The following is a 25,557-nucleotide window of genomic DNA, read 5'->3' on the forward strand; positions in this document are numbered from 1 at the left end:
TTTCTAAGGTGATTTCTTGATGTTTATTGAACAACATATGCTTTTAAATATATTGAGTGACTAGTTTGATGAGATTTCTTGGGGGAAAAAAACTTTCAAGGTTAATACACAGTTCGTAGAGAAATATTATCTGTTATTTTCCTTACAAGTATTTTTTCTCATTATTCCTGTGTAACATCATAAAAGCATTAGCTAATTTAGCTTCATCTCTCATCTTCAGTAATAGATTTGTCACTTACTAAAAATAGGCACCACCTAGTTAGACCCTACGAGTTCATAAACAAAACACTGATTAGTCAGTATGGGGCAGCTTTTGTTATATTCACCATTTTATAATTTGAAATGTTATTTTCCTAGTACTCACCATCTACAAGCCATCAGATGCCAGCCCATTTATAATAGGTTTTTCTCCTCCTAGCAGGACGTTGCTTTTGGCTATAAAAAGTTAATTTCAGATCCTGATATCCTTGCATTAATTTTTGAGACAGTGGCTGGGTGTAGTACAGCAAAGAATAACATGAACATCACACCACTGTGCTGTAGCTAATCGTTTATTACTTCAAGCCAGAGAAGCAGTGTTATGGCTATGGAAAAGATGGAAACCGACAGAAAGGTCTTAGAGATGGCTTCCTAAAGGTCTTGAAAGAGGGGAACAAGAAGTAAAAGAAACAATAGCAACACTATCAGAAGGGATACATTTTAATACTTACAGTGCTGGGCATCTTTGGAATTTTTTTTATGATTAAAACAAATTATTATCTTGAATAACAGAACCCATCTTCTCTCCAAACATCTTTGCTTCAGAATGGGTAAGCTCATGGTAATGTTATCTTTTCAGAACCATAAGTGTTCTCTAAAAAACATATGACTGAGATGTTCATCAGCTGGGATGTTTGCTGTGATTCACCAATAAATTTGAATAATTTGACATAATTTCTGACAAAGATGAATGTTTCCACATTCATTTCCATAGTAAGGCAGTATCTACATGAAGACACCAGTTTGACTGACTCTACCTGCCATATTGACCAGAAAAAGAACAAAACAACAGCCATTTAGTCCATAGAATTAAAGCAGTTTATGTGTACAAACTACCGTGATGGCCTGTCACCCCCAGAACTTCATAAGAGTGTGTCACTATGGAGCCTCTAGTATTACAAGGGAACACAGCACTAGGACACGTCACCAAGGACCTCACGGCACACGTGGTTAAGCAGTGCAGAGTGGCCTAGAATAAAGGAGAAGCATTACCGTTTGTGGAATTTTGAGTTATAGCTGGGACAATCCATGTTTGTTGAAACTAGGGGCTACATCTAAGTCTTTTCATCTTTTTCTCATCTGTACAGAAAGGAACTGGACTAGGTAATTTCTAATGTCCCTAACAACTTTCCATTCTTTTCTTCAATATTATAGGTAGAGCCATGTCAGCATTAATTAATATTTACTGGTTTCCGTAAACTGTGATGCTACTTGTAGTCATTCTTTTCTATAAAAGACCATAAGAGCTATAACTGCAATGCATTCATGACTGTTCGAATGTATGTTTTAAGGCATTAGGGTCTAACTCATCCACTCCCCCAGGCCATTAAAAAGTGGTGTCAATATCAAATTAACATCTAGAAACATTTAATTCAAGTACTGGAAAATTCAGCAATGAGTTTATTGTTTTTTCTGTGTGAGGAGGAAAGTGACTGATAGATCATAGTACGTGCTGGTGGTTGTGTAGGAAGAGACAGACTTAGGGAAGCTTTGCTTTTCCTGACAACTTAGTGACAGAAAGTAGTATGGTAGATTTCATCATGACACCCACAGTGAGGAATGGCAGGTTGGGTTCTTGTGAAAGGGGGTTAGGATCAGAACTATGGAAATTCAACATTTGCTCCTCATGCCTATGCATTGTCTTCTTTTGTGCTCTGTCTGTGGCAGTGTCTTTTTTCCCCTGTCTTGTTACACTCCTGATTATGATAACCTTCCCTACAAGGAGTCACTGTTTCTTTTTCGCTGAAGATTTCTTCTTTTAACTTCTCTTGAATGTCATTCGCAGGCCTCCCTTCAGACACGTTGTTTTGTTGATATTTGACCTCCATTCTCTCATATATTTTTGTCTAGAAGGACAGCGTAGAAGCTTTCTACTGATTGACCACTTCCCTTTCACCTTATCTCTTCAATAAAGTTTTTCTGAAAGCATCTCTCTTGTTCGCCCATTTCCGCACCATGTCTGTTTCACTTATAATCTCGTTACACGAAACCTATGTGTAATTCTGTTTTGTATATTGTCTTTTATATTATTCACACTCAGGAAGATAGTGTAAGAATTTCAGTCTGCAGTACTGTCAGTCTGTCACCTTTCATGCACTACTGTAAAAATTCAAAAATGTAAATGAAGTAATTAACCTGATATGAAACAGTGACATATAATTGAATTTCTAAATTAGTGAACTCCTGACTCCTTTTTATATCTTTGCCATTTTATAGGATTTCATATTGGCTAAACTGGCTACTTAACAAATGTGTGATGTAACAAAAATTCTGCTTCCTACTATAATAAATACTGATGCTTATTAAACATCATGTACTGTGCTGAGTATATTTATCTTAGATTTCTTGCTGTTTGAATTATTTCATACTCATGAAACGGAGGCAATATTTAGTGATGGTGGAATATAGACCCTAAATCACTGACTCAACTAATGGAATCTCCCTCAAAGAAGTGCTAATGAACAGACACATGAAGGAAAATGGAATTTTAAAAAATAGCCCAGAGAATAATTCTCCTTCATTCACACATCAGCCTTCCTCGGTATAAATTTTTCACTGCCATCTTGCATCAGAGCTGTCATCAGATGTCTAAATGATAGGTTTCAAGGTTCTGCTCTTCCTGTTAGTGATCTGAAGTGCTGCTCCAGCGTTTTCCATTACAGTGGATATTGGTAGAGGACACTTGGTGTATAGCAACTGTTGTTTACAGTTCACTAGTATATGAACTCAGAAGTGCTCTTTTACTACATATGGTGTATGTGTATGTGCTCTATCTGTGAAATGAAGATATAGCCATATACATAGAGATAAATAGCTACTTTCATTCCAGCCGCATCTTTTCTTCCACTTAATGTTTATATGGTTTTGTGCAGTAAATACCATCCTAAAAAGTCCTATCTCAAATGAATCTATTTCAGACCATTTATTCAAACAGACTTACTTTATCACTTCAGAAATGTGAGATGTGCTTTCATAAGAAAAATGACTCCAACATATAATCAGAATCATATTTTGAAATTGCAACTTAAAGGATTGTCCTCTATTTGTTGGTCAGTAGAGTGTGCATTTAAACAGCCCTCATAAGTAGTTAGTTGAATGGAAATTTCCTCCAGCAACAGTATTCACTTGAATGTTTAAGCAGGCACACAGGCTCCAAGTACTTAGCATAAGCTCCCAGGTAGAAGAGCCATCTGGAGATTCTTGTTCAAATATTTTCAAACAATGTAGGAAGTCTGTGACTAATACTTATTATAATGATGTTACTTTACCCTTAAAAATGGGTATCAGCCTCTTCCCAATGTTTGGTAACTCTAATAACCCACAATTGATGAACACATCCTGTTTTAAGAACATTTAGGTGGTCTTGCTTTCCTGTATCAATGGGTCAATGCCTACCCTGAAATCTAAAAGTAAGAGAGCCCCACTCCAATTTATGCCACACACTTTTGCATAAACCCGAGCCCTGCATTTGGAGAAATATGATCAAATGAAGATAACCCTCGATTTCTAGAAGCAAAAAACTCAGAAACATCTCAGAACACAGAGTAACTAAGATCTGGAAAAGAATCAAAATCTTAAATGTCTTTATTCAGTCCCCAAATTTATATAACACAGTCTTTATTTTCTTTATATCATAAAGGCTAGGATTTGAAAAGCCAACCCAACTACTTTTACAGTGAAACCTCTCTGTTGATACTCACCCTTCCTTTTCCCCTACCAGCACCACCAAGTTTGAGTTTATCATGGCAGACACTAAGTGACCATTGCATACTTTATTTAAAGCTTGGGATTATTTTGCATTCAGATTTGAAATCACAAGGATACCTTGCTTTATCTGACATATATATTTCATTTGAAATCCAGGAAATCAAATCATTCCAAATGAATTTGTAAGATAATTTTTGACTTTTGTGATTTTTATGTCTTTATGCTTTTTAATAGTCAGTGTGTCTTCATATTTTGACTTTGTGTTTTCCCCTTATAATCTTTAGTTGGGGGATAATGCAAAATTTGACAGGTAGATAATATGGTATTAGATTATGAGAGATCTAAAATCCAAGAGAAATTTACTTAATCCCAGAGATATTAGTGAGTTAAATCATAATGCAATCTTGAGTACACAAATACTACAATGGAGTGACAGGCAGATTGGAAGGACGATTTAGATTTGAATGGATAATAAGCTAATGCTTAATTTCAGTTATGGCCTGTGGTGGACATTGTGATATACTGCCCAGTTTCTCCCTCAGTAAAGGATTTGTTGCCCCAACTCTTGGGAGTGCTTTCGGCAGACAGCCTTCTGCTGTCAGCCCCTTCAGGGATTGCCTTAGCTTCTGTGGGGCCCATATTCAAAGACAGAACAGTATGGGAAATTAAAGGCCAAGCCATCTGGGCCCAGCTTGGAATTACTCTGAAGGGTCATTCTAGGTCCAGAGCTTCCCTGGAGTTGTGCAAGATTGTCGTTGGACCTCCATCTACCTTGACTTCTCTCTCTGCCCATCCTGCTTTGTTTCCCACCCATCCCCACCCCATGCCCCCACCACCTTCCTCAGATGTTGATCATAAGAGCACTCCTTTGTGAACATCCTGTATGCTAAATTCCATTTCAGAGTCTGTTTACTCAGGAGCCCAACCTGTGATATGGCCTATTTCTAAATACACCAAACCAGACATCACTCTAACTTGTTAGCCTTCACTTTACCCAGTCTATTCCATTTCTGTAAATAGCACCTCTGTTCGTTCCACAAATAGTTTCTGACCACCTATGATACGTCAGTCATTGTGCAGGGAATGGTGATGTGTTGCTGACCTGGCAAATATGATCCTGCCCTCGTGGAGCCTACATCACAGTGGGAAAGAAATCATTACCTGTGTAACAAGTATTTCAAAAGTGAATGTGTAAGATATTATATACAGATAGCCATGATGTAAAGACATGGGATTTGGAGTTAAAAGATCTTAGCAGTGCCACTTAATAACTCTGTGAATGTGGGCAAGTAACTTATTTTCTCTAAACAGCAATTTCCTCATCTAAAAAACAGGTATATAATCCCTCAACTACTTAAAAAGAAATTGTTCTATCTAATGAAATCATCTATCTGTAAGTACTCAGAATATTAAAGGGTTCTAAGAACTTAGCTGAATGTGCCTTCCATCCTAAACTGTGAGTTCTTCCCAAAGGTCAGAAATTATGTTTTCCTCAACTTTGCAGTAATAGTGTTTTACCTAAAACAGTTCATAAATTAGAATATCACTTTCCCTGTTTATGTCAGGTAACAGAGTACACAGTCCTCAAAATATATTGAAAACAATACAGGCAATTGGAACCTGAATTTTTTACAAAAATATTATTAAAGCTATAAAATAACTTTGAAAACTTTAGTAAAATTTCAAATACAGCAAACATCTATGTGGAAATTCAAAGCAAAGATTTCTTTTTTCCAGGTCTAGTGAGGTATAATTGATGACTGAAAATTGTATATATTTAAGTATACAACCTGATAACCTCGATATCTGTATACATTGTGTAATATTCACCACAGCTAGGCCAGTCAGCATACACATCACCTCACACCTAACTAATGTAAAGGCTTTTAAGAAAAATTTCTTAATTAACACAATCTCCAATACTCTGGTTATCTACTATATATGTTTTGGCAGGAAATCTTAGCTCTTTACCTTTCTTTTTCCCAGACCAAAATAAAATGGTATGCTTTAAAACTTAAGGGTATTAACACTTTCCCAGCTGGATGTATATTCCTTGCTTCTGCCTGACCTAATGAAATCTTCTGCCACAAGTTTTTAAACCATTCAACGATTGACAAATTCTCTATATGTGAAAGTATTTCTAGCACTTACCAATTGATAAAGGCTCATAAGTGATTTTTAAACTGAGTATTGTGAACATGCTTACTACTTAGATGCATCAGAAACATCTCTGGGTATATAGTATATATAGGTTTTACTAAGTTTTCTCATTTTTCCATCTAAGACTATGTATAGTCCCCAGTTAAACATCTCCTTTGCAAGCCTGCCTTAGTTTTTTGGACTGGCAGTGTTTAGTTCTTACTTAGTTTTTACAATATATCCACTTCATATATGTTCGTTGTAATTTTTATAGCTATGTTTTAGAATATCTCCCCTACTTATGATCAGTCTTACAACATTACATAATAAAACATTTTAATCAAATAAGTCACTTTGATGAACCCTTACACCATTTTCTTAGTATATGACCTCTTTTATTTTTTCCTTATAATTAATTTGCTGTTTTCTTGATTGAAGTTTTTCAGACTGTTGCCTTTTTTCTCTCATTTTATGTTTTTGTAAAGCACTGGTCTTCTTTTTCAGTTCCCAGATTGTCTATCGCTTAATATTTGTTTGTTTCTTTCTTTTCTTTTTCTTTTAAACTTTCCTTACATATGCTTTTCTGTCGCTGAAGGAGCCTGCACGTGGCAGCATAGTCCAGGCAGAAAAGGAAAAGGAAGTTATTACTGCTCTCTTCTGGCCGCCTGCAATACTAAATCATAACTTGCCATTCCCTAACTGGTGGCTGGAGACTTATCTTCATAAATACATGTGACCCAAGAAGTTTCAGTTTACATACCCTATCCCTTGGGGTTCTTGCCTGTGGAGAGCCTTTTCCTTCCTGAAATTAGACAAAGGTTGTAAGAATTGAAGCGAGGGCTTCAAAGCACAGGAAAAGAGAATGTTGTCTTATCCTGTTGCTACAGTGGAGCTCCAGCTGGCCATGTTTATCTACCCAGGGTGTGAAGCTGCATGTCCATCTGTGAGGGGCTCGGCACAGTGCTCAGGCTTGCCCTTAAATTTTGAACTTAGGAACTTCTGGAAGTATTTCTTGTATGTTTTCCTACATGGTTATTTTTATAGTGACAACAGTATAGCTCTTGGGTATATGCTTAAATTGTTAAGCATTGAAACTTCGTAAGATTTACCTGTTTGCTAGAGTAACATTTAACTTCTGTTATACTTATAGATACAGTGACCATATAATTGACCATTCAAACTAGAATACTTTTAACAGTGAAAAGAGACACTATTAATAATTATGCCAGGTCCATAGTTATACACCAGGAATGTCCGGGGCTAACTAGAATGTATAGTTATCCTATTTGTACCTAATTATTTTCTTTACAAACGTTTAAGCAAGCCCAAATCACTTTACATAATTGAGGAGGTGGAGGAGGGGATGTAGTGATTGTCTGACACATAACTGCTACGTGAACAGTGCAGATGTGGATGTCACTGAAGAACACATAGATACCATATTTAAAAGGAAGGACAGATTTCAGAAATTAAAAATGACTGTCAAGGTACTAATGATAGTAGCTGACAATATTGATTGCTCACGTGCTTTCTCTCTGTTATCCTTCAGCGATCTTTTGAGGCAAGTACTACTATTATTCCTATTTTTGTATTCTTATAATGATTAACCAGAAATTAAAATTTAAGGCCATGGAACTCCAAAACTTATGCATGCTTTTAACTGCAACAATATAGTTCCTTCCTTGGGACATACTTTATATCCCTGTGATTCTCTTTTTGAAAACATCGTCAGCTCTACCCCCTCTAGGTAGGACACAAAGTGGTAAGGGGCCTTTTTGCCAGCTTTTGGCACGGCTAAGCCATGGCTCCGTGCTCTGTTGCTGGCCCAAGTAATTCTGAAAGGGGTTGCTGATGGCAGGGAAGTGGAGCTGCCACAGGGTGGCTTCAATAATTCTGTTTTAATTTTTAAGTGCAGAGTGCTATTACAGGTCTAGTATTCTGATGACAAGATTTTAAACAAACACAATAATCACCTCTTTCTATTTCTCCTTTATGGACCTGTGTCTTTTGAAAAAACAGTATTTGTCATTAAATGTATTCTAAGGTAAGCTTCTGTTACCTTCTACACTGAGAAAGGAGAATGCACAAGTTTACAAATGTGGAGTGTTTGTATTGTGTGTTTTTATGGTATCATCTATTATAATTGTGTACTGTGTGCCAAGTCCTCCACTAGTCACTTTATAGTCAGTTCATCTCACAATAACTCCATGATTTAAGTGTATTTACCATCTCCCTCTGACCTGTGATGAAATTGAGACCCGGAAAAGTTGAAGTAATTCACTCGAAGTATCATTACCCGAAGTGGCAGAACAGGGATTTGAACCCAGAGAATCTGATTCCAAAGTCCTTGACCCTAACCATGGCATTCCTTATGAAGACTGCTTACATGAAAGCTTCTACTTCCAAAAGAAAAAAAGGGGGGGGGGTGGGGAGAGAGAGAGGTGAATGCAGATTAGAAATGTGAACTGTGAGTAGTATGTGAGAACTGAATGTCATACTTGTCTGGATTTCCTGCTGGGCAGTTTAGTCCTCATATTTCATCTACTGAAGTGTGTGTATTTCATAGTAATCACTAGAGGTACTTCAAGAGACTTGGGTGACAGGACCAAGGTTTTAATATTGTGGCAAAAGTGATATTTGTTTTGTGAATAGCACACTATTGGGATTGACATGTACAAAAGAAGCTTCAAGAAGACATTAACAGGAAAGACTGCCAAATCCAGTGTCAGCTGATTAGTCATCTTGGCCCAATGTACATTTTCAACCCAGTGGGCCTGATAGCACACAGGGCAGTGTGCTATCAGCCAGGAGATGTACAGGCGCAAATGTAAAGTGATGGGAGAGGTTTGTGGTAAAGTATCGTCGTTTATCAGACTACATAAAAACTACACCCAAGTAGAAGCACTGAGTGTAATTATAATCTGCATGACAAAAATGTGAAAAAGTACCACCTTTTCATACTTTTCAAACCTTTGAAACAATTTAATCTGAAATCTTAACTCTAGGAGCTCTAGAGAGAGCTAATCTATTTACACACACACACACACACACACACGTATATTTTAAAGACATCTCAAAGCTCAACCTTGCTATTAAGCAGACTGATGATTCATTCATGCTCATGCAGTAGTAATGATCCTCAGATTAATATACGTACACTAGTGTCAGATCCTAATCTGATGGAAATGTATTATTTGATTTTCTTTCAGAATATTCTTTCCTGTACAAGTGATTCACATGCTGTAACCATCAGAGTGCTTATGTGTAACACAGGTCAGAATTTTAAAGGAAGGTAATGACTTTTGCTGATGAAAGACATTAAAATATTTCCCTCAGAAACATGTTTAAAACATATTATACATGCTAATATAGATATGGGCTTGTTTGCCCATATATACATACCTACCCCCAACCCACACTGGCTTCTTTCAGGAGGGCCCCTTGGACTTTAAAATCTAAGACGATTTATTCTGAGTGCTATAGCTGCTGGGCCACAAATATGGAAAAATGAAATTACTCGCTTCTTTTAGGTTAGGGTGAAGACAAACCCAATGCAGGGTTCACTTCTTTAGGTTGAGAGTATTGAACCTAGTATTGGGTTGGATTCATAATTTCCAAAACCCAAGACCCTCAACTAGAGATATGAACTACCTCCAAAGGCTCATGGCAGAGTATCCCCATAACATCACTATCTCCCTGCCTTTGGAAGCTTATCTTCTAAGCTAAGACAAGAGGATAGCAAATTTTTAACTTAATTTAGTGGAAGTAAAAGAGTCTTTGTGTTTTCCTTTTCTAAAAGTAGCTCATGATAGACTTGTAGAGGAAATGAACTAGGGGCACCTGGGTGGCTCAGTCTGTTAAGCATCCTACTCTTGTTTTCAGCTCAGGTCATGATCTCAGGATCCTGGGATTAAGCCCCCACTCGGGCTCTGCTGGGCTCAGCGTGGATTCTGCTTCTCCCTCTCCCTCTCCTCCTTTCTCTCTGTCTCTCTCATTCTCTCAAATAAATAAATAAAATCTTTTAAAAAAAGAAAGAACTGAAATAGGTACAGTTCTTAGGGAATTAAGAAACTTCTAGGGGGACATGAGGTATTTGGATTTGGCCAGATACTTTTGTGAAGATAGTAGGCAGGGTTCCATTTGAGGGCCTTGCAAAAAGCATGGTGAGGCAACTTAGGTGGACAGAAATGGTCTATGTAATTTTGGGGGAGAGATGGTAGCAGGAAGGGCTGGCCAGGAGGGCACGTGGGGGGAAGCAAAGGTGGATGCTGCTGACTCTGGCCCTCCCACACCATATCTCTGGTCCCCTGCTCTTCACCTCACCAAATAACTCTTAGGCTCTGATCAGCTCTCTTATCTTGTTACAGTTACTTAAGGTTTAAAATCTTACTCTGGAAGAAAACAAATAATACAGGGAGATTTTTTTCCTCTGAACTTCAACTCCCATCAAAAAATTTAATAGTAAGATGAGCCTGCATACAGATGGTATATGTTTTGAGTCTGTCCAAAGTACTTCATGTTTATTGGGTTAGTTAAGCTTTTGTCAGACTGGGAACATGCAATGCACAGAAGGAACGCAAGCAGATTAATTGTGTAGAAGCTAAGGTGAGAGGACTATGAAGAGATAGATCGAATTAAGAAGAGGAAACAAAAATATCAGGTGACAGCAGCACATATTTGTATTAATTCCCAAAGCATCAATATGATTTATGGAAATATGTAGTTTTCCCTCTTATCCTAGACATCATTTTATTTTAGAACTCTAATAATAATTTTTAAATGCTATTGATAGTCTGGTTTTGCACATGACTGATTTCTATCTTGGCGTGATTTTTAGAATTTCAACATTCCTTACTGATATGGATTTGGATTTTTTAAATATTTTTTTAAGTGTCCAAGTCAGGGGCGCCTGGGCGGCTCAGTCGGTTAAGCGTCTATCTTCCGGTCAGGTCATGATCCCGGAGTCCCAGGATTGAGTCCTGCATTGGGCTCCCCGCTCGACAGGGAGTGTGCTTCTCCCTCTCTTTCTCCCTCTGCCTCTCCCCCCGCTCGTGCTCTCTCTCTCACTGTCTCTCAAATAAATAAATAAAATCTAAAAAAATAAAATAAATGTCGAAGTTAATGAAATACTGTATTACTGAAATACTATAAAGAAAATGGGATTAATCAAATGAGTTCATTTAGGTAAGAGTAGTATGATATATTACTGAGAAATAGACCCCATGTGACACACATGAAAGAACACAGGACTTAAAAGCATGGACAACTCAGAGTTGTGTCATTTTCTATCTGTGTGGCCCTTAACCAGTTTCTCGGCTTCAACCAGTTTCCTCCTCCACAGATAGAAAAAATAATACAAGTTTTGCATATGTTTTAATATTATTTCAGGATAAAATAAGAATGATTATGTATTCATTTTGAAATTTGTGAAGAGCTACTCAGATATAAATATTATACACACAAATGAAAACAAAAATATTTTAATTATAGTTTTATCAGATATAACTTATCTGATAAACTAAATTTCAGATGTTGATGTCTGGAATAATCAAGCCATGAAACTGAGATGTTGATGTCTGGGATATCAATTTTTTTGTCACTTTTATTCAACTACTGATAGCATACTGAAGACATTAAAACAAAAAATGGAAGGTCATCCTTTATTTTTGAAAGATTGGTATAGGTGTAAAACTGATCTTATTTGTTTGAAGAGTTTACTTGGCAGGGACTCCATAGTTGATTCAAGAATACATGGAGACATTGAAATCCCAGGGTCTTACTATTTTTAGTGACTAAAATCCCTTTAAAAATCTAATGAAAGCTAAGGGTTCTCTTCCAGAAAAATAATCCTATCATCTACAGACAGAATTTTGCAAGGAATTTCAAAGGGGTTCATATCCATGGATCCTAATAAAAACCACATCTTCACCTTAGATTGACATATAGTAGACTTAGTAGACTTCAGTGATATTAGACTTTAGTAGATTGACTTTAGTAGACTAGTGATATGGCCTCCTCCCTTCCAGATTTCTGTGTTTTCCAGATTATTATAGTCTTCTGTTAGACTATTATAGAAGACTATATAGAAGTTTTCCTGCCCAGCTGCACCTCCACCCATTCTATATTCCATCTAGGGTCTGTCTCTTAAACAATCTTGGTTCCTGCGTTCAGTCTACCCCACTGACTGCCATTCCCCAGCATTCTTTTCTTTTTTTTTAAGATTTTATTTATTTATTTGAGAGAGAGAGTGTACAGAAGCAGGGGGAGGGGCAAAAGGAGAGGGAGAAGCAGACTCCCCACTGAGCAGGGAACCCAATGCAGGGCTCAATCCCAGGACTCTGCGATCATGACCTGAGCCGAAAGCAAATGCTTAACTGACTGAGCCACCCAGGCGCCCCTTTTCCCCAGCATTCTTAATCAGTGCTCACTCCCAGGGGAGGCAGTAAGAGAGGGAAGGGCTCTGATCCAAGCTAACAAATACAAGAAGCAGAGGCTTTGGGCAGAAATGGAAACTGCAAGTAGGTTTCAGCAAGACTAGAATAGAGGCAAATAGTCTGAAAAACCAAACTGTTAAGATTTTTACCAATTTACAATTCTACCAACCCTAAACAGTCAAATATTTGAAATTCCTTTTTTTTTTAAAGATTTATTTAATTTAGAGAGAGAGAGCATGAGAGCAGAAGGGGCAGAAAGAGTGGGAGAGAGAATCTCAAGCAGACTCCGCGCTGAGTGTGGAGCTGGACACAGGGCTCGATCCCAGGACCCTGAGATCACGACCTGAGCTGAAACCAAAAGTTGGACGCTTAATGGACTGCACTACCCAGGTGCCCCAAATATTTGAAATTCTTTGTACAGGGTTCATTTGTAGACAGCTCTTCACTGAAATCCTCTAGAATTTGACCATTCTCCACCTCTAATAATATAATATGAAAGTGATTTTTAACTGTAAAGGACTAGAACAGTGTAAGGAATGTCATGCTGGATTATAACATGATTTGATGTGATGTGAAGAAAAGTTGTACCGCATCACATCCACTGTCTGAAATGTCAGCCAGATGGAAAAACAGACCAAAGGATTTTTTCTCTTGTAGTCCATCTAACAACTGTATATTTTTCCAAGTTTGTAAAATTTCAATTCCCAGATTTTCTGCTTTTGCACTAAATCCTCAGCCTATTCAAGTCTTAATTTGATATCATTTCACAAATGGCTCTCGATATTCTGTGTCTTCAGATAGAACCAGCTTACATAAGTCAGTGTATGTTAACAACCACAACAAAATGCCAGGCAAATATTTAAAAATGCAGACATATTCTTAGAATACCAGAAGAGCATGCTCTTATTTTGTAACTTTAGCAACAATTGCTCTAGATCTCTAAAAGTGTTACTATTTAGAAAATGAGAGTAAGGACATGTACGTTCTTCATGAGCCAGGTGTACTTACTGTTGCGGAATTTTGAGTTTTATTATCAAATGTTGGTTTAAATTTTTATATTCTAGTGCCAACGTGATCCATGACAATCTATTCTTTAAGGTAGCTTTAGTTTTTTATTATCTTTTTTAATTTGAGTAGTGTTGATACACAATGTTACATTAGTTTCAGGTGTACAACTTAGTGATTTGACAAGTTTATACATTATGCTGTGCTTGCCACAAGGATAGCTACCATCTGTCCCATTACATCACTATTACAATACCATTGACTGTGTTCCTTATGCTGTGCTTTTTATTCCCGTGACTTACTCATTCCATAACTGGAGGCCTGTATCTCTCTCCCCTTCGTCCATTTTGCCCAACCTCCCACCCCCTCCCTTCAGTTTGTTCTCTGTATTTATTGTTCTGATTCTGCTTTTTGTTTGTTTATTCATTTTTTTAGATTCCATTTATGAGTGGAATCATTTGGTATTTGGCTTTCTCAGTCTGACTTATTTACTTATTTCACTTAGCATAATACCTTCCAGGTCCATCCGTGTCATCTCAAATGGCACAGTCTCATCCTTTTTTATGGATGACAATCTATTTTTAAAATAAAATCTAGAAGAAGGTAGCAAACTACTTAATAATGAATGTGAAGTATTGAATTAGAGTATTATTTTGTGCTTTTAAAAATATTATTGATATTGCAAGGTGAATTTTTGCAGTAATATTATGATGCTGATAAGCAACATTGATTTTAAGATTTCCACATTTTATAAGCAAAAAACAAAAGGCCCAAATATTTAAGGTGTGGAAATTCTGCTGAAGCAGCATTAACAGTGAATTAGATTCCCATTAGGTGGTGTTCAGTGAGAGGGGATGTGCATATGCAGGGCTTGAAGAAATTTACAAGAGAGAGAGACATTTTTCATTCAGAATGCCAACAGGCATCATTTGGTATCAGAAGCTTGGCTTTCAGTGTTCACTGTATGAGCTATCATCACCACTCGGAATTCTCACTTTTTTCAAATGCAGGAATATACTTTTGATAGACAATTTAGAGAAATTAATAGCAAATGATAGAGAAATTGCTCTTTTCTAGAGGGAGAAAAGACATTTGATGCAGAGGCATGGCTATGAAATTTAAGGCTACTACATACTGTATTTTAAGTGTAATTTTTTATTAAGCTTTTGTCTACTTGTGTCAAATTAGAGTCCCTCATTTAGCAGATTAAAACCTTTTATGATTCTTTTGATGTGGAATTATAATTTTTCACTTTCTTTATCTTGCAGACCACTGATAAATTCTTCAGTTTCTTCAAGCCACGTGTCTCTCTTTTAAATTTTAGAACCATTGAATTTTATAGAAACAGCATTCTAAAGAAAGAAGTTAGAATATAATACTGTAGCTTGCCGACATAAAGAAATATATTAGAAAGCAAAATGATATTGATAGGCTTTGAAGAGAAAGATCTTTGTGGGCATTTAAAACACCAAGGAATTACAAGGCCGTGTTGAAGAGCAGGCTAGTTAAATCGGAGAAGTCAAAGCAAGATATCTTTCATTACTGACATGCCAACTACTGAAAAGAAGTAGAAGTTAGTCCTAAGTAGCTAACAGTGAGCCCCGGGTACTAACTTCCCTGAAGCACTGAAATAGGAAAGGGTGGAAAAAAGTTGTAAAAGAAACCCTCAGGGATTCCTCCTTTTTTCCCCTGTGATCCCTTTAATCCTTGAATTGTCAAACCACATGGAAAATAATAGAGCTGCGTAGTTCTGAGACTTAAGTGGTATTATCTTTTTAAAAGAAAATATTAGGTCTTTTCACATCTCTGGACAGGAACAGTGCATGCGTTCGGTGTAGAAAAGAGTAACTTGGAACAAGAGATGCATGTTGCTTTTTTGGTTTTAGTATATTATTATCTATGACTAAGCAGGCTGCACCCAGTAGGGAAAAAAATTATAGCCAATATTTTATTTTCCTTTTTTAAAACAGATGATTCAACGAGAAGCAGATGTAAAAAGTAAGGTAACTGCTGTGGCGTTGACAGACTCTGTTCACAATGTGTGGCATCAAGAAGCAGGCAAAACGATTCGAGAATGGATGAGAGAGGTGAGACTAGATTTTTTTCAACGCTGAGATGAATGAGTGTGAGCCTTTATATCTTGAGCCCCCACCAACTTGTATCACCTCCCGCCCCCAAACTTCCTTTCTAGAGGCAGAACATTTAGAGAGAGGAAAAAAAAGTAGACATGGTTGAAATAATAATAGACAACCCTTCCGAAGAACAAATACGTTTTTGAAAGCCCTTCTCCCTTTTTTGGGCATTCTGTAGAATGTTATGTATGCATGCAGTATACAGTAGGAGCTTTGGCTGAAGAAGGTCATGATCTGTTAGGAGATTATTATTCCCTGCTTTTTAATTTTTCCACCCGCTATTTAGCATTGGTGCTGCTCAGTGACAAGAAAGAAGCTTAAAGTACCATTGGGTCTATCCTTTTCTTGAAAGCTGGTCAGTGCGCGCCACTTTTAAATGGATTGGCTCACTACTGCCAGTAGGGGGAGAAGTAAAAAGCTGAAATAGTGTTTTGCCGGACCGAACCTGGGGCTTGAGAAACCCAAGGGCTGGTTACCGCCCAGCCTCAGGCTAAGAAAGTTTCTTTTCACCATTCCTAGGGGCTAGTGAGCCTGAAAACTATCATGACTCATTGAACATGCTCCCATTTTTTTTTAAACTTTCAACCCATTATTTCTTTTACTTTGGTTATAGATGTACAGCTGAAACTTATTTTTTATTTATATTTCCCTTTCTAATATTATAAGCAATTGACATCATCCATACCATGCTGTATCAATGGTTTGGTCAAACCATATATTTCTATAAATGAGAACTAGTTGACCTTCCTGATTTTTCTCCCACTTTTTCTTGATAGAATACCCAGATATTTATCCAGCTGCCTCTCACCATACGTGTGGTGGGTAACTTCTAACCAGCCCTTACGGTGCCCTGAAAGGACCAGAGAGTTAATGTTTGGAAAGAGTTTCGAATAAATAGAAGGACTAAGCTGCATAATCCCATAATGGAATAATCATAATATTACCAGTCTGTTTTCACTGTTGTTGTTATTATCCATTAGAAAAAGTACTTGCATCATGCAAAAGTCTAAAATATATTTACTCCATTCCTCATAATGTTATAAATATATAAAGGTAGGCTTTTAATCTGTCCTAAGGTGTTTTCTGACCACATCGCTTTTCATATTTCTTCTTTCACAGTTTTTCTACATCCTTAATTGTCTTTTCCATGGGCCTATTTTTTTTTTCAAGAGAAACACGTAATACGTCACGAGAATACGTATACAGCACCCAGCATTATGTAAATGCACCTTTTCCCCCACATGTAACCAATATGGAATTTAGTATTTGTCCCAAACTAGAAATATCCCTGTTCATCATCTTTGAATTGGTAATTCTTCGTGTCTCATTCCAGGTGACAAATATAACAAAATTTATTTAAATTTACTTCTTTTTAAAAGTTTTTATTCAAATTCCAGTTAATTAATGTACAGATTATATTAGTTTCAGGTGTACAATAGAGTGATTCAACACTTCCATACATCACCCAATGCTCATCATGACAAGTGCAATCCTTAATCCCTATCACCTGTTTTCCCCATTCCCCCACCCACCTCCCTTTGGTAACCATCAGTTTGTTCTCTGTAGTAGATTTGCTTCTTTAACCCTTTGTAACTAAGACTGGATTAGATGCCGCCTTCAAAAATTGTAATATATTAATCTGCATTTTTTTCGTCTGACTGAAATAGGCAATATTGAATTCATCTTAATCAAAGCTCTCATTAATTTCTTTGCAAGCATAGCTTTTATAAATCTTTTTAATATTATATAATTTTATAAACGACCTACTTCTTGAATAGTTCTTTTATTCCTTCAGTTATGCCTGAGGCATGAAACAGCATGAAGAGTTTTTTATTATGACATACCAAAATTGAGACCCCCAACTCAATCACTTACCTAACTGTGTAATCTTGGGTACATTGTTTAATCTCTTTGAGATTCAGTTTTTTCATCTATGAACTCTAATACGTACCTTGCAAATATGGTTGGGAAATAACATATGTAAAGAAACAGCATGGACGTGGGCATTTTAAAGAAGTTCGATAAATTGTAGATCTCATTGTTGTTACCTTCTTGCCCCCAAGTAACATAAAATATATGGATTGTATTCTTTTGTTTTATGGATGATTTGCATATTCAAAATATCTTACCAAAAGGTAGTAATTCAGAGCAAGGAGTTGGAAGAACTGGGTTTTGTTAATGATTCTGGGTTAGTCACTCACTATGTAAATGAATAACTGAGATCTAACACATACCAGGTACTCTACACTAAGGCTTATTGTCTTGGGAAAGCCACTCCATCATTCTGGACCTGTTTCATAATTGTGAGTTAGAGATCATAATTCCTATTCCATCTACTTCGTGAACTATTATGAGAATCAAAGGTGACAACCAAGAAGAAAATCCCTTGAAAAGCAAATGGAACTGCATAAAAAAATAAAATGCATTGTTAAAGAAAACACTATAATATCCCAGAGATAAAAATTATTAGGTCATTGTTGATGGAGCTTTGAAATTATCCCTGCCCAGAGAGCCTCTCTAAACCAAGAACAGAAAGGGAGACTATGGGAGCCTATGCCAGATATCCTTGTAGGACCTCACCTAAATGTGTGACCCCCTCGTAGAGAATTTTATGGTTTGGCAAGATAAGAATCTAGTGTTTGTTTCCCAGCACTTAGGATAAAACTCCATCCCCTTTTCTTTCTCCATTTTTAGTCTCTGTCCACTCTGCAAGACCCCTTGAAATAATGAAGAACAAACAGTCCTGGGTTTAGTAAATAGAAAGGACTGTTGTCTTGAGCATGAGTGTTGGGAGAATGGTGTGAAAGGGTAACTTTTGTGTCCATCCCACTTCCTACCACCACCTACTCCGGCTTTAGTTGGAATCAGCTCATATTTCTGAGATATTTTGCAACTATGTCAAGAAAAACAACTTAGCTAAACTGTAATGTTGTCCATAAAAATAGTAGCCTGGGCCTCTTAATGATGAGCTCCATTATTTGACCAAACACCACTTTAAATTTGGGAGTAGGACAAGGTACAAATTGCCCAGTCATTCTTATTATACCGCAAATTAGTAAAACTGCTTTTTGTTTTGTAAGCATATTTAAGTTAATGTGATAAAGGTATCAACATTAACTATTCATCTACTATAAAAAGCTGATTTACTTTTTTTAAATTTCAGCAATTAGCATACAGAAAGAAGGTTAAGTACTATATTCTTACATTACTTACATAATTTTAAAATAACAATTTTTTTTTTTTAAAGAATGAAGGTCAGGGGCGCCTGGGTGGTTCAGTCGTTGGGCGTCTGCCTTTGGCTCGGGTCATGTTCCCAGGGTCCTGGGACCGAGCCCCGCATTGGGCTTCCTGCTAGGCGGGAAGCCTGCTTCTCCCTCTCCCACCCTCCCCTGCTTGTGTTCGCTCTCTCGCTGTGTCTCTCTCTGTCAAATAAATAAAATCTTAAAAAAAAAGAAAAGAAAAGAAAGAAGGTCAGAGAGGGCTACTTTTGGCAATTACGCTGAGTGAAAACTACTTCCAAGCAAAAGACCAAGGATACAAACTTAACCATGACTCTTGAGGAGAGGTTAAAAAGTAGCCTAAGGCAGACCCTAAAAGATGCGTCTTCCTCCAGCTCCAGGACTAGAAAGTGGGTAAGGGTGGACATGCAGGACATTATGCTAGGTGAAATAAAAAACTGGACGCAGAAGGAAAACTACTACATGATCACACTTAACACATGGAACCTAAAAAGTTTGAATACATAGAGAATAGAACAGTGGCTACCGGTGGGGTAGATAGGCAGATGTTGGTGAAAGGGTACAAAGTTGCATTTATGAAGGATGCATAAGTCTAGATGTATGGCATGATGACTATAGTCAGCACCGTACTGAATACTAGAAATTGGCCAAAAGAATAGATTTCAGGTTCTATCACAACACGCACACGCGCACACACACACACACACACACACACACACACACAAACGGTAACTATGCGAGAAAATAATTAATCAACAGCAGTAATCATTTCACAATGCATATGTGTATCAAATCATCATGTTGTACACCTTAAATACATAGGTTTTTTTTGTTTTTGTTTTTGTTTTTTTTAAAGCAGAGTGGGTAAATGTTATTTCCTGACATATATATCCCTGGGCTCTGAAAGTCTCCAGCCAAGCCAGATGTATGGTTCTACATAACTGTCATGAACCGTTAGCCAGCATCATCAGCTGGGAATGGCAGTCCCGGAAACACAACCCAGTGAATCCTAGTTGTCCTTGTCTGAGGACACAATGCGTTCCATTTTGAAGCTCTACCTCTAAGGCATTGGTGGATCTCAGACAAATGAAATTCAAATGAGTAAGAACCTAAATTCAACCAGGACAGCAAATATATCTCAAAATACCTTGTATAGGATACCTACTATGTATTTTTTCTCTTTAAACATAGCATACTAAGTTCTAATCTTTTTAATTCATTTCATATCTACACTGAAGTATTGTCAGCCCTTGGTTCAAGGGTCAAAGAGGGCCACTCAGCACTATGGCCTACAGGCACTTCTAGTCTATGTTAATAGTTCCCAACATTTTGGATTTCACAAAGAAGACAATTTATAACCACACACACACAAAAAAACAAAAACCTGTAAATTCCTAATTTCAGAGTTAAAAGACCTTTAAATTGAGAACACTTAACTCTAAGAAACACTCTCAATATTGCACATTTTTTCCCCAAATTCCTGGCTCTGGCCAAGGACGTCTTTCTTTCTGCTTGCTGGTTGGGATGAGGCAGGGCTCCATCTGAGGCTCAAACATGCTCTCTTGATATCTGTAGTACAGCAGGCCTTGCTGTCTGCTCAGGGCACCCAAGAATAAGATCTCCACGGGCTGGGAACACACTCCAGCGTCTTCTGAATTTAAGTCGGGCTTTCCTAGTCCGCTGCCTCTGTTGCCATGCTGGACACTACGCTAGTGTTCATCTCAACTGAAGAACTGGGGTGGGGACAAATTGAGCCACTGAGAAGAGGGATAGAATAAACATTAGAAAAACAGTAAAAGAGATTTGGTCTTTAAACTATAGAAATGCATCTCAGAATAGGAAGTTGGGTTTGATATGATGGAATTTCAGACAGATTGAATTCGTGTGTAAGGGCTGTGAGTCTTTCTCATATTTCTTTCTTTACATGTATTTCTCAGCACATTTATGTTATTTTGTTATACTCTGTCACATGGCAAACATTTTTATCTTGTTCTGCCCTTTTCTCTACATATTTTTCCCAGTGGGATAAAAATGTTACATATACATGTACACACATGTACATGACACTCATCAGACTTATGAATATCAAGCCTTTACAGTCCTGCACAGGTACTCTGTCATTCCAGAGAACTTTTGGACATATTCACTTTATAGGATGTTTATTTCGATCCTATTTTTATGAGAAATCAAAGCCTAAACATCTGCCTAGATAAAAAGTGAAAATTTCAGAATCATAAATGTTAACCTATCTTTTGCTTTAAATGTTTGAGTTAAAGGTGACCTGGATAAAATTCATTTTATTCAGCTTTTTAAAGTCAGTAATAACGAGTTAGAAAATGATTAATCGCCAACATATTGTAATGTACCATCATTTTTATTAATACTAGAAATATCCTATAAGACGTAGTTTTACATATGTGAAGTGTAGGTGAGCAGTATTAAGACTGACATATCACCTGGGTAATAGCCGACTTTCATCAGATTTGGAGGTACTACTAGGATGAATAATAATTAAAATATATACCTAATCGCTGCCTGTCTGTCGGTAGTGCTAATTGCTGTCTTTGAAAAGACTGAATTGTTTAAGAGAAAGAGAGAAAAAGAGAAAGTCATTCTTCATTGAAGCTATCTCCCTGTATCATTGGGAGCCTATTTTTAGTACCTATAGAAGTCATGATTTTTGAATTTATTAGGGGCTGTGATGAATGATAAAACAAATCATCCATTTACATATCTTGACACTGCTTTGGAGAATACTTATTTCTTACAAGCAAGTGTCACATTGTATATAAAAGCTGGCTAATTGTGTGCTAATCTTCTGCATTATCTAGAACTCTGATGTGGTATTCTATCAATAGTAATATTAATTTTACTTATTTCAAATGTATGAAATAGCTTTCTAAAACCCTATTTCTTTTATCATTTCTGCACTCTCACAGTGTATAATTTTGCATTCAGCTGCTAATTAAGATTAGGAGTGCAAGTTATAGAATACATATTCACTTTAAACCATCAAGCTTTTGTAATACATAAAAATACTAATATTTTATCCATTTTAAATGTAAAAAGAAAGAAAGCATTTAAGAACACTACTAGATGTTGTGTTTGTTTTCATGGGTTTTTTTTTTTCCACACAGTTCAATAGTTTCATTGATCTACTGTTTCTTACAAAAATCTGCCATGCTTTGTGAACTTCACTTTCTAATCTCATACAGCAACCCTTCCTTTATGTTATTCCTGCTCTCCCTGGTCCCAGAACAGTAGGGTTGCCTTGACAAATCTATTCAAAAGCCATTCCTCAGCCTTTATTGGTGGGGACTGGGGCCTTTGAAATTCTCTCCTCACTGCAACACAGCTGACATCTTCTTCCAGACAGAATGAATTAAGGAAATACAATAAGACACTTGATCTACCAGTCAAGGATCTTTCCACAGTGAGGACGGATTCCATGGTGCACAACCAGGGCAGCAAGCATCTAAAAATACACAATACATGCTTGTTTACCAGAATAGCGATCAGCGATTTTTCCAACATGATTGATAGGATGATTTCTTTTAAAATAAAATCTGTCTAGAAATTCAGTGTGTGTGTGTGTGTGTGTGTGTGTGTGTGTGTGTGTTAGAAATTTTTAAAAAGCCGTATGAGGTTAATCACATTTTTTAAGCCAACCTTTAAATATAGAATTAAAATGTATGGAAAGAATATACATTATTTTTATTTCATTTGTCTGAGTGGTAAGTCATCATTATCCTCAAGATTGATTTTCGTGTTGAAGGCTTTGTGTCCTCACACACGCAGCTGCAATGCGCTGGGTTCTGTTCCTTTTGAACCACTTGACGCAGCCTTCACTGAACCAGGTTGAAGTAAAAACTAAAAGGAAGTATATTTAAGGAGTTAACTGAAAAATATATTTCTTCTAGTATGACAGAGAAAAAAACTATATTTTAAAAATAAAACTATTCTTTCACATGATCAAATTAGCATTTATTTCCATCTTAAGGTTAAAAATGGATGTCCTTTTCAGTTTCCCTAAATTATAGTCTTAGCCTTTTCTTATAAACATATTACATCATGGTTCACGGAAGGTTACATGGCTTCTTAATATCAGCACAGATAATTTGCTGAATTGTCGAAGATAAACTTTTTTCCACAGCCACAGTGGTCATGAATAATACTAACTGTTTATATAAGAAAATTTTTTACAGTGCAAGAAAAATAAATTGGATATACTTCTAGTGGGTGATTATATAGGATAAATTAATCTCTGCTGCCTAAAAAGTTTGTCTTGGTTTAAAAATAGTTCAACAGAAAATTGTCTCTATTGCATTGCAGAATTGTTGTAATTGGGTCTCTAGCTCAGAACCATTAGACACGTCAGTGGAGTCCATGCTGCCCGATTGTCCCCGAGTCTCAGCAGGTATGTGTTTGATGAGAGATGTATGGGTTTTTTTAGGGTGAAAAAATACGGTAATGAAATGTGGAATTCTATTTTGTGAATTAAGCATGTTGTTCTGCCTTGAATCTTTGAATGAATTATTGGTAACATACGGCATGGGTCTGATCCACTACCAGAAATTTGTTGAGTGACTGAAAATAGTTAACTAACACATTTCAGTGAAGATGAATAGGTGAAGCAATTTGAGAGTAATATAGATAGTTGCTGCTAAATCTTCGGGAGACAAGAGGTACATAAATAAAAAGTTGATTAAGACAAGGACTGGGTAGCTAAGCAGGATCTCAGAAAATTTGTCTCACATTGAATATCAACTCAAGGATACAACAGGCGGTCAAGGCTGTGAGTTCAGAGAGGGAGTGGCCTAGAGTCTTTAGAAAAATTTTTCACACAGAAGATTTTGGCTGGACCTTATGCGTTCGGTAGAATGTGGATTACAGAAAGATGTGCAGGATGACATTTAGGCAAAAGAAACAGAACAATGTAAGGAATAAGGGCTGGAATGGATCTGAAAATGTTCACGGGAAACAAAGGCAAGATGGCCCTGCTCTTGAAAGAGGTGGAGGGGAAGTACCTCAGGAAGCAGGTGGGCTTAGGAAGCCAGTTGAAGGATGGAAGGGCTTTCCATCCTATAGACTGTACTTCAGTCTCTGATCTCTAGAGAAGAAGAGTGCCATTTTTGCTTGCTTTCTGGTTTTGGCTTTCACAATTCCCAACCAGTTCGGATGGTAAGCACAAAATGAGTAGCGGTATCTGCTTATGGCTGCAGAACAGAAATGGGCTTGCTTTGCCCAGAGCTGTCAGAGAATGAGCGGAAGTTTTGAACGTGAACTACTCCATAGAAAAATCATAGGAGATAGTTGATCACTAAGCATTTGGAGTTGCAGTCATGTCTACGTATTTGAAGGAAATAATTTGGAGAACAGTTCAAATACTAGGTAAGAGCAATTATTATAACTATATTTCTTTATCACTAATACCTAAACTTCAACTCAGCTTCACTATCATTTTAGCTAAACTTTTCAGGTCTGTTGGTTAGGAAACATATATGCTACTATATAAATATATATAAATATACTTAAATATATAAATAAATATATATACACACATGTATATGTGTGTATGTTTCTGTGTATATTATGTGTGTTATATATTATGGTATATATAATGCATTACATATACATATATAATATATGTATATTATATAATTATCCTTATTAGCAGTGGTTATGTTCTATAAAGTCACTGAGAATGCTGAGTTAGTGAGTATTGAATCATTACTCCTGGGGATATACAGGGTTAGGTTCCTACAGGCGTCTGGTCACAATGTTTTCATCAATCAACCAATATATAATCTTGCTTTATGAACTGAACGTCTCTATTTAAAGACACCTTATTTAATATACATTGTTGATTCACTAACATTGAACTCACAGCCAACGGCACTATAATTCATGCCTGAATGAAGCTTGTCTAACACATTTATTTTCTCCGTAAGACACATCACAGTCTTCTTAGGAACACTAGTGCTTAGTGCTTATGTACACTAGACGACGCTTCAGCACTACACTTGGGGGCCATTTCAAACAGTGATATCGCAAAAAACAAAACAAAACAAAACAAAACACAAATGTGAAAAACATGGCACTAAATAGTCTGCGAAAAGGACACTTGTTTACAGTGTGAGAACAGAAACAAGAAGGTAAAGCATGGCCTTATTTGACCTTAGTTAGGAATGCATGTTAGGCAACTCCAGTTTTTCACCACTCTGCACATGTGCGTATCTGTAAATGACCACAAAAAGCACCCTGAGTATTGATTTTGGGGGTTACAAATAAATTTCAGTAAGTAGGCGAATTCACAAATATGGAATCTCTAAGTAAGAGGATTGACTATATATAGTAAAGGATTTGTTAAAAGGATTTGACCTGGGATTTGACCAGAGCTAGTGAAGCAGGCTTTGTAAGAATGCTGGAGCTTGGAACTACCGAGCAGACGTTTGTTAGGGGGAGATGGATGAATGAATTACACCCCGTGAACATGGACTGGAGCCCGTGAGGATGGACTTAAACTCATGTCAGTTCTTTTTGCTTCTGTCCTTGGTGGTGTGGATGTCCTGTAGAAGCCAGTGTCCTTTGTCATGGAGTTAACCACACACATACCTGGCCCAGGAGTCAGAGATGCTGAGG

The 25,557-nt window shown here is 36.9% G+C and overlaps 1 protein-coding gene across 8 annotated transcripts in view; it reads left to right on the forward strand.

Moving 5' to 3' along the window:
* Positions 1-25,557, forward strand: part of ARB2A (ARB2 cotranscriptional regulator A) — a 405,509-nt gene that overhangs the window by 243,313 nt on the left and 136,639 nt on the right. For 7 of the 8 annotated variants that reach the window (XM_036094063.2, XM_036094058.2, XM_036094066.2 and 4 more), the window contains 2 exons: positions 15,515-15,631; positions 23,248-23,332. In XM_036094063.2, the coding sequence (XP_035949956.1) occupies positions 15,515-15,631; positions 23,248-23,332 (202 nt within the window). The remainder of the gene's footprint in view (positions 1-15,514; positions 15,632-23,247; positions 23,333-25,557) is intronic. The other variant, XM_078067067.1, reaches the window with a different exon arrangement.

Source organism: Halichoerus grypus, chromosome 2, assembly GCF_964656455.1.
Source record: "Halichoerus grypus chromosome 2, mHalGry1.hap1.1, whole genome shotgun sequence".
Lineage (NCBI taxonomy): Eukaryota > Metazoa > Chordata > Mammalia > Carnivora > Phocidae > Halichoerus > Halichoerus grypus.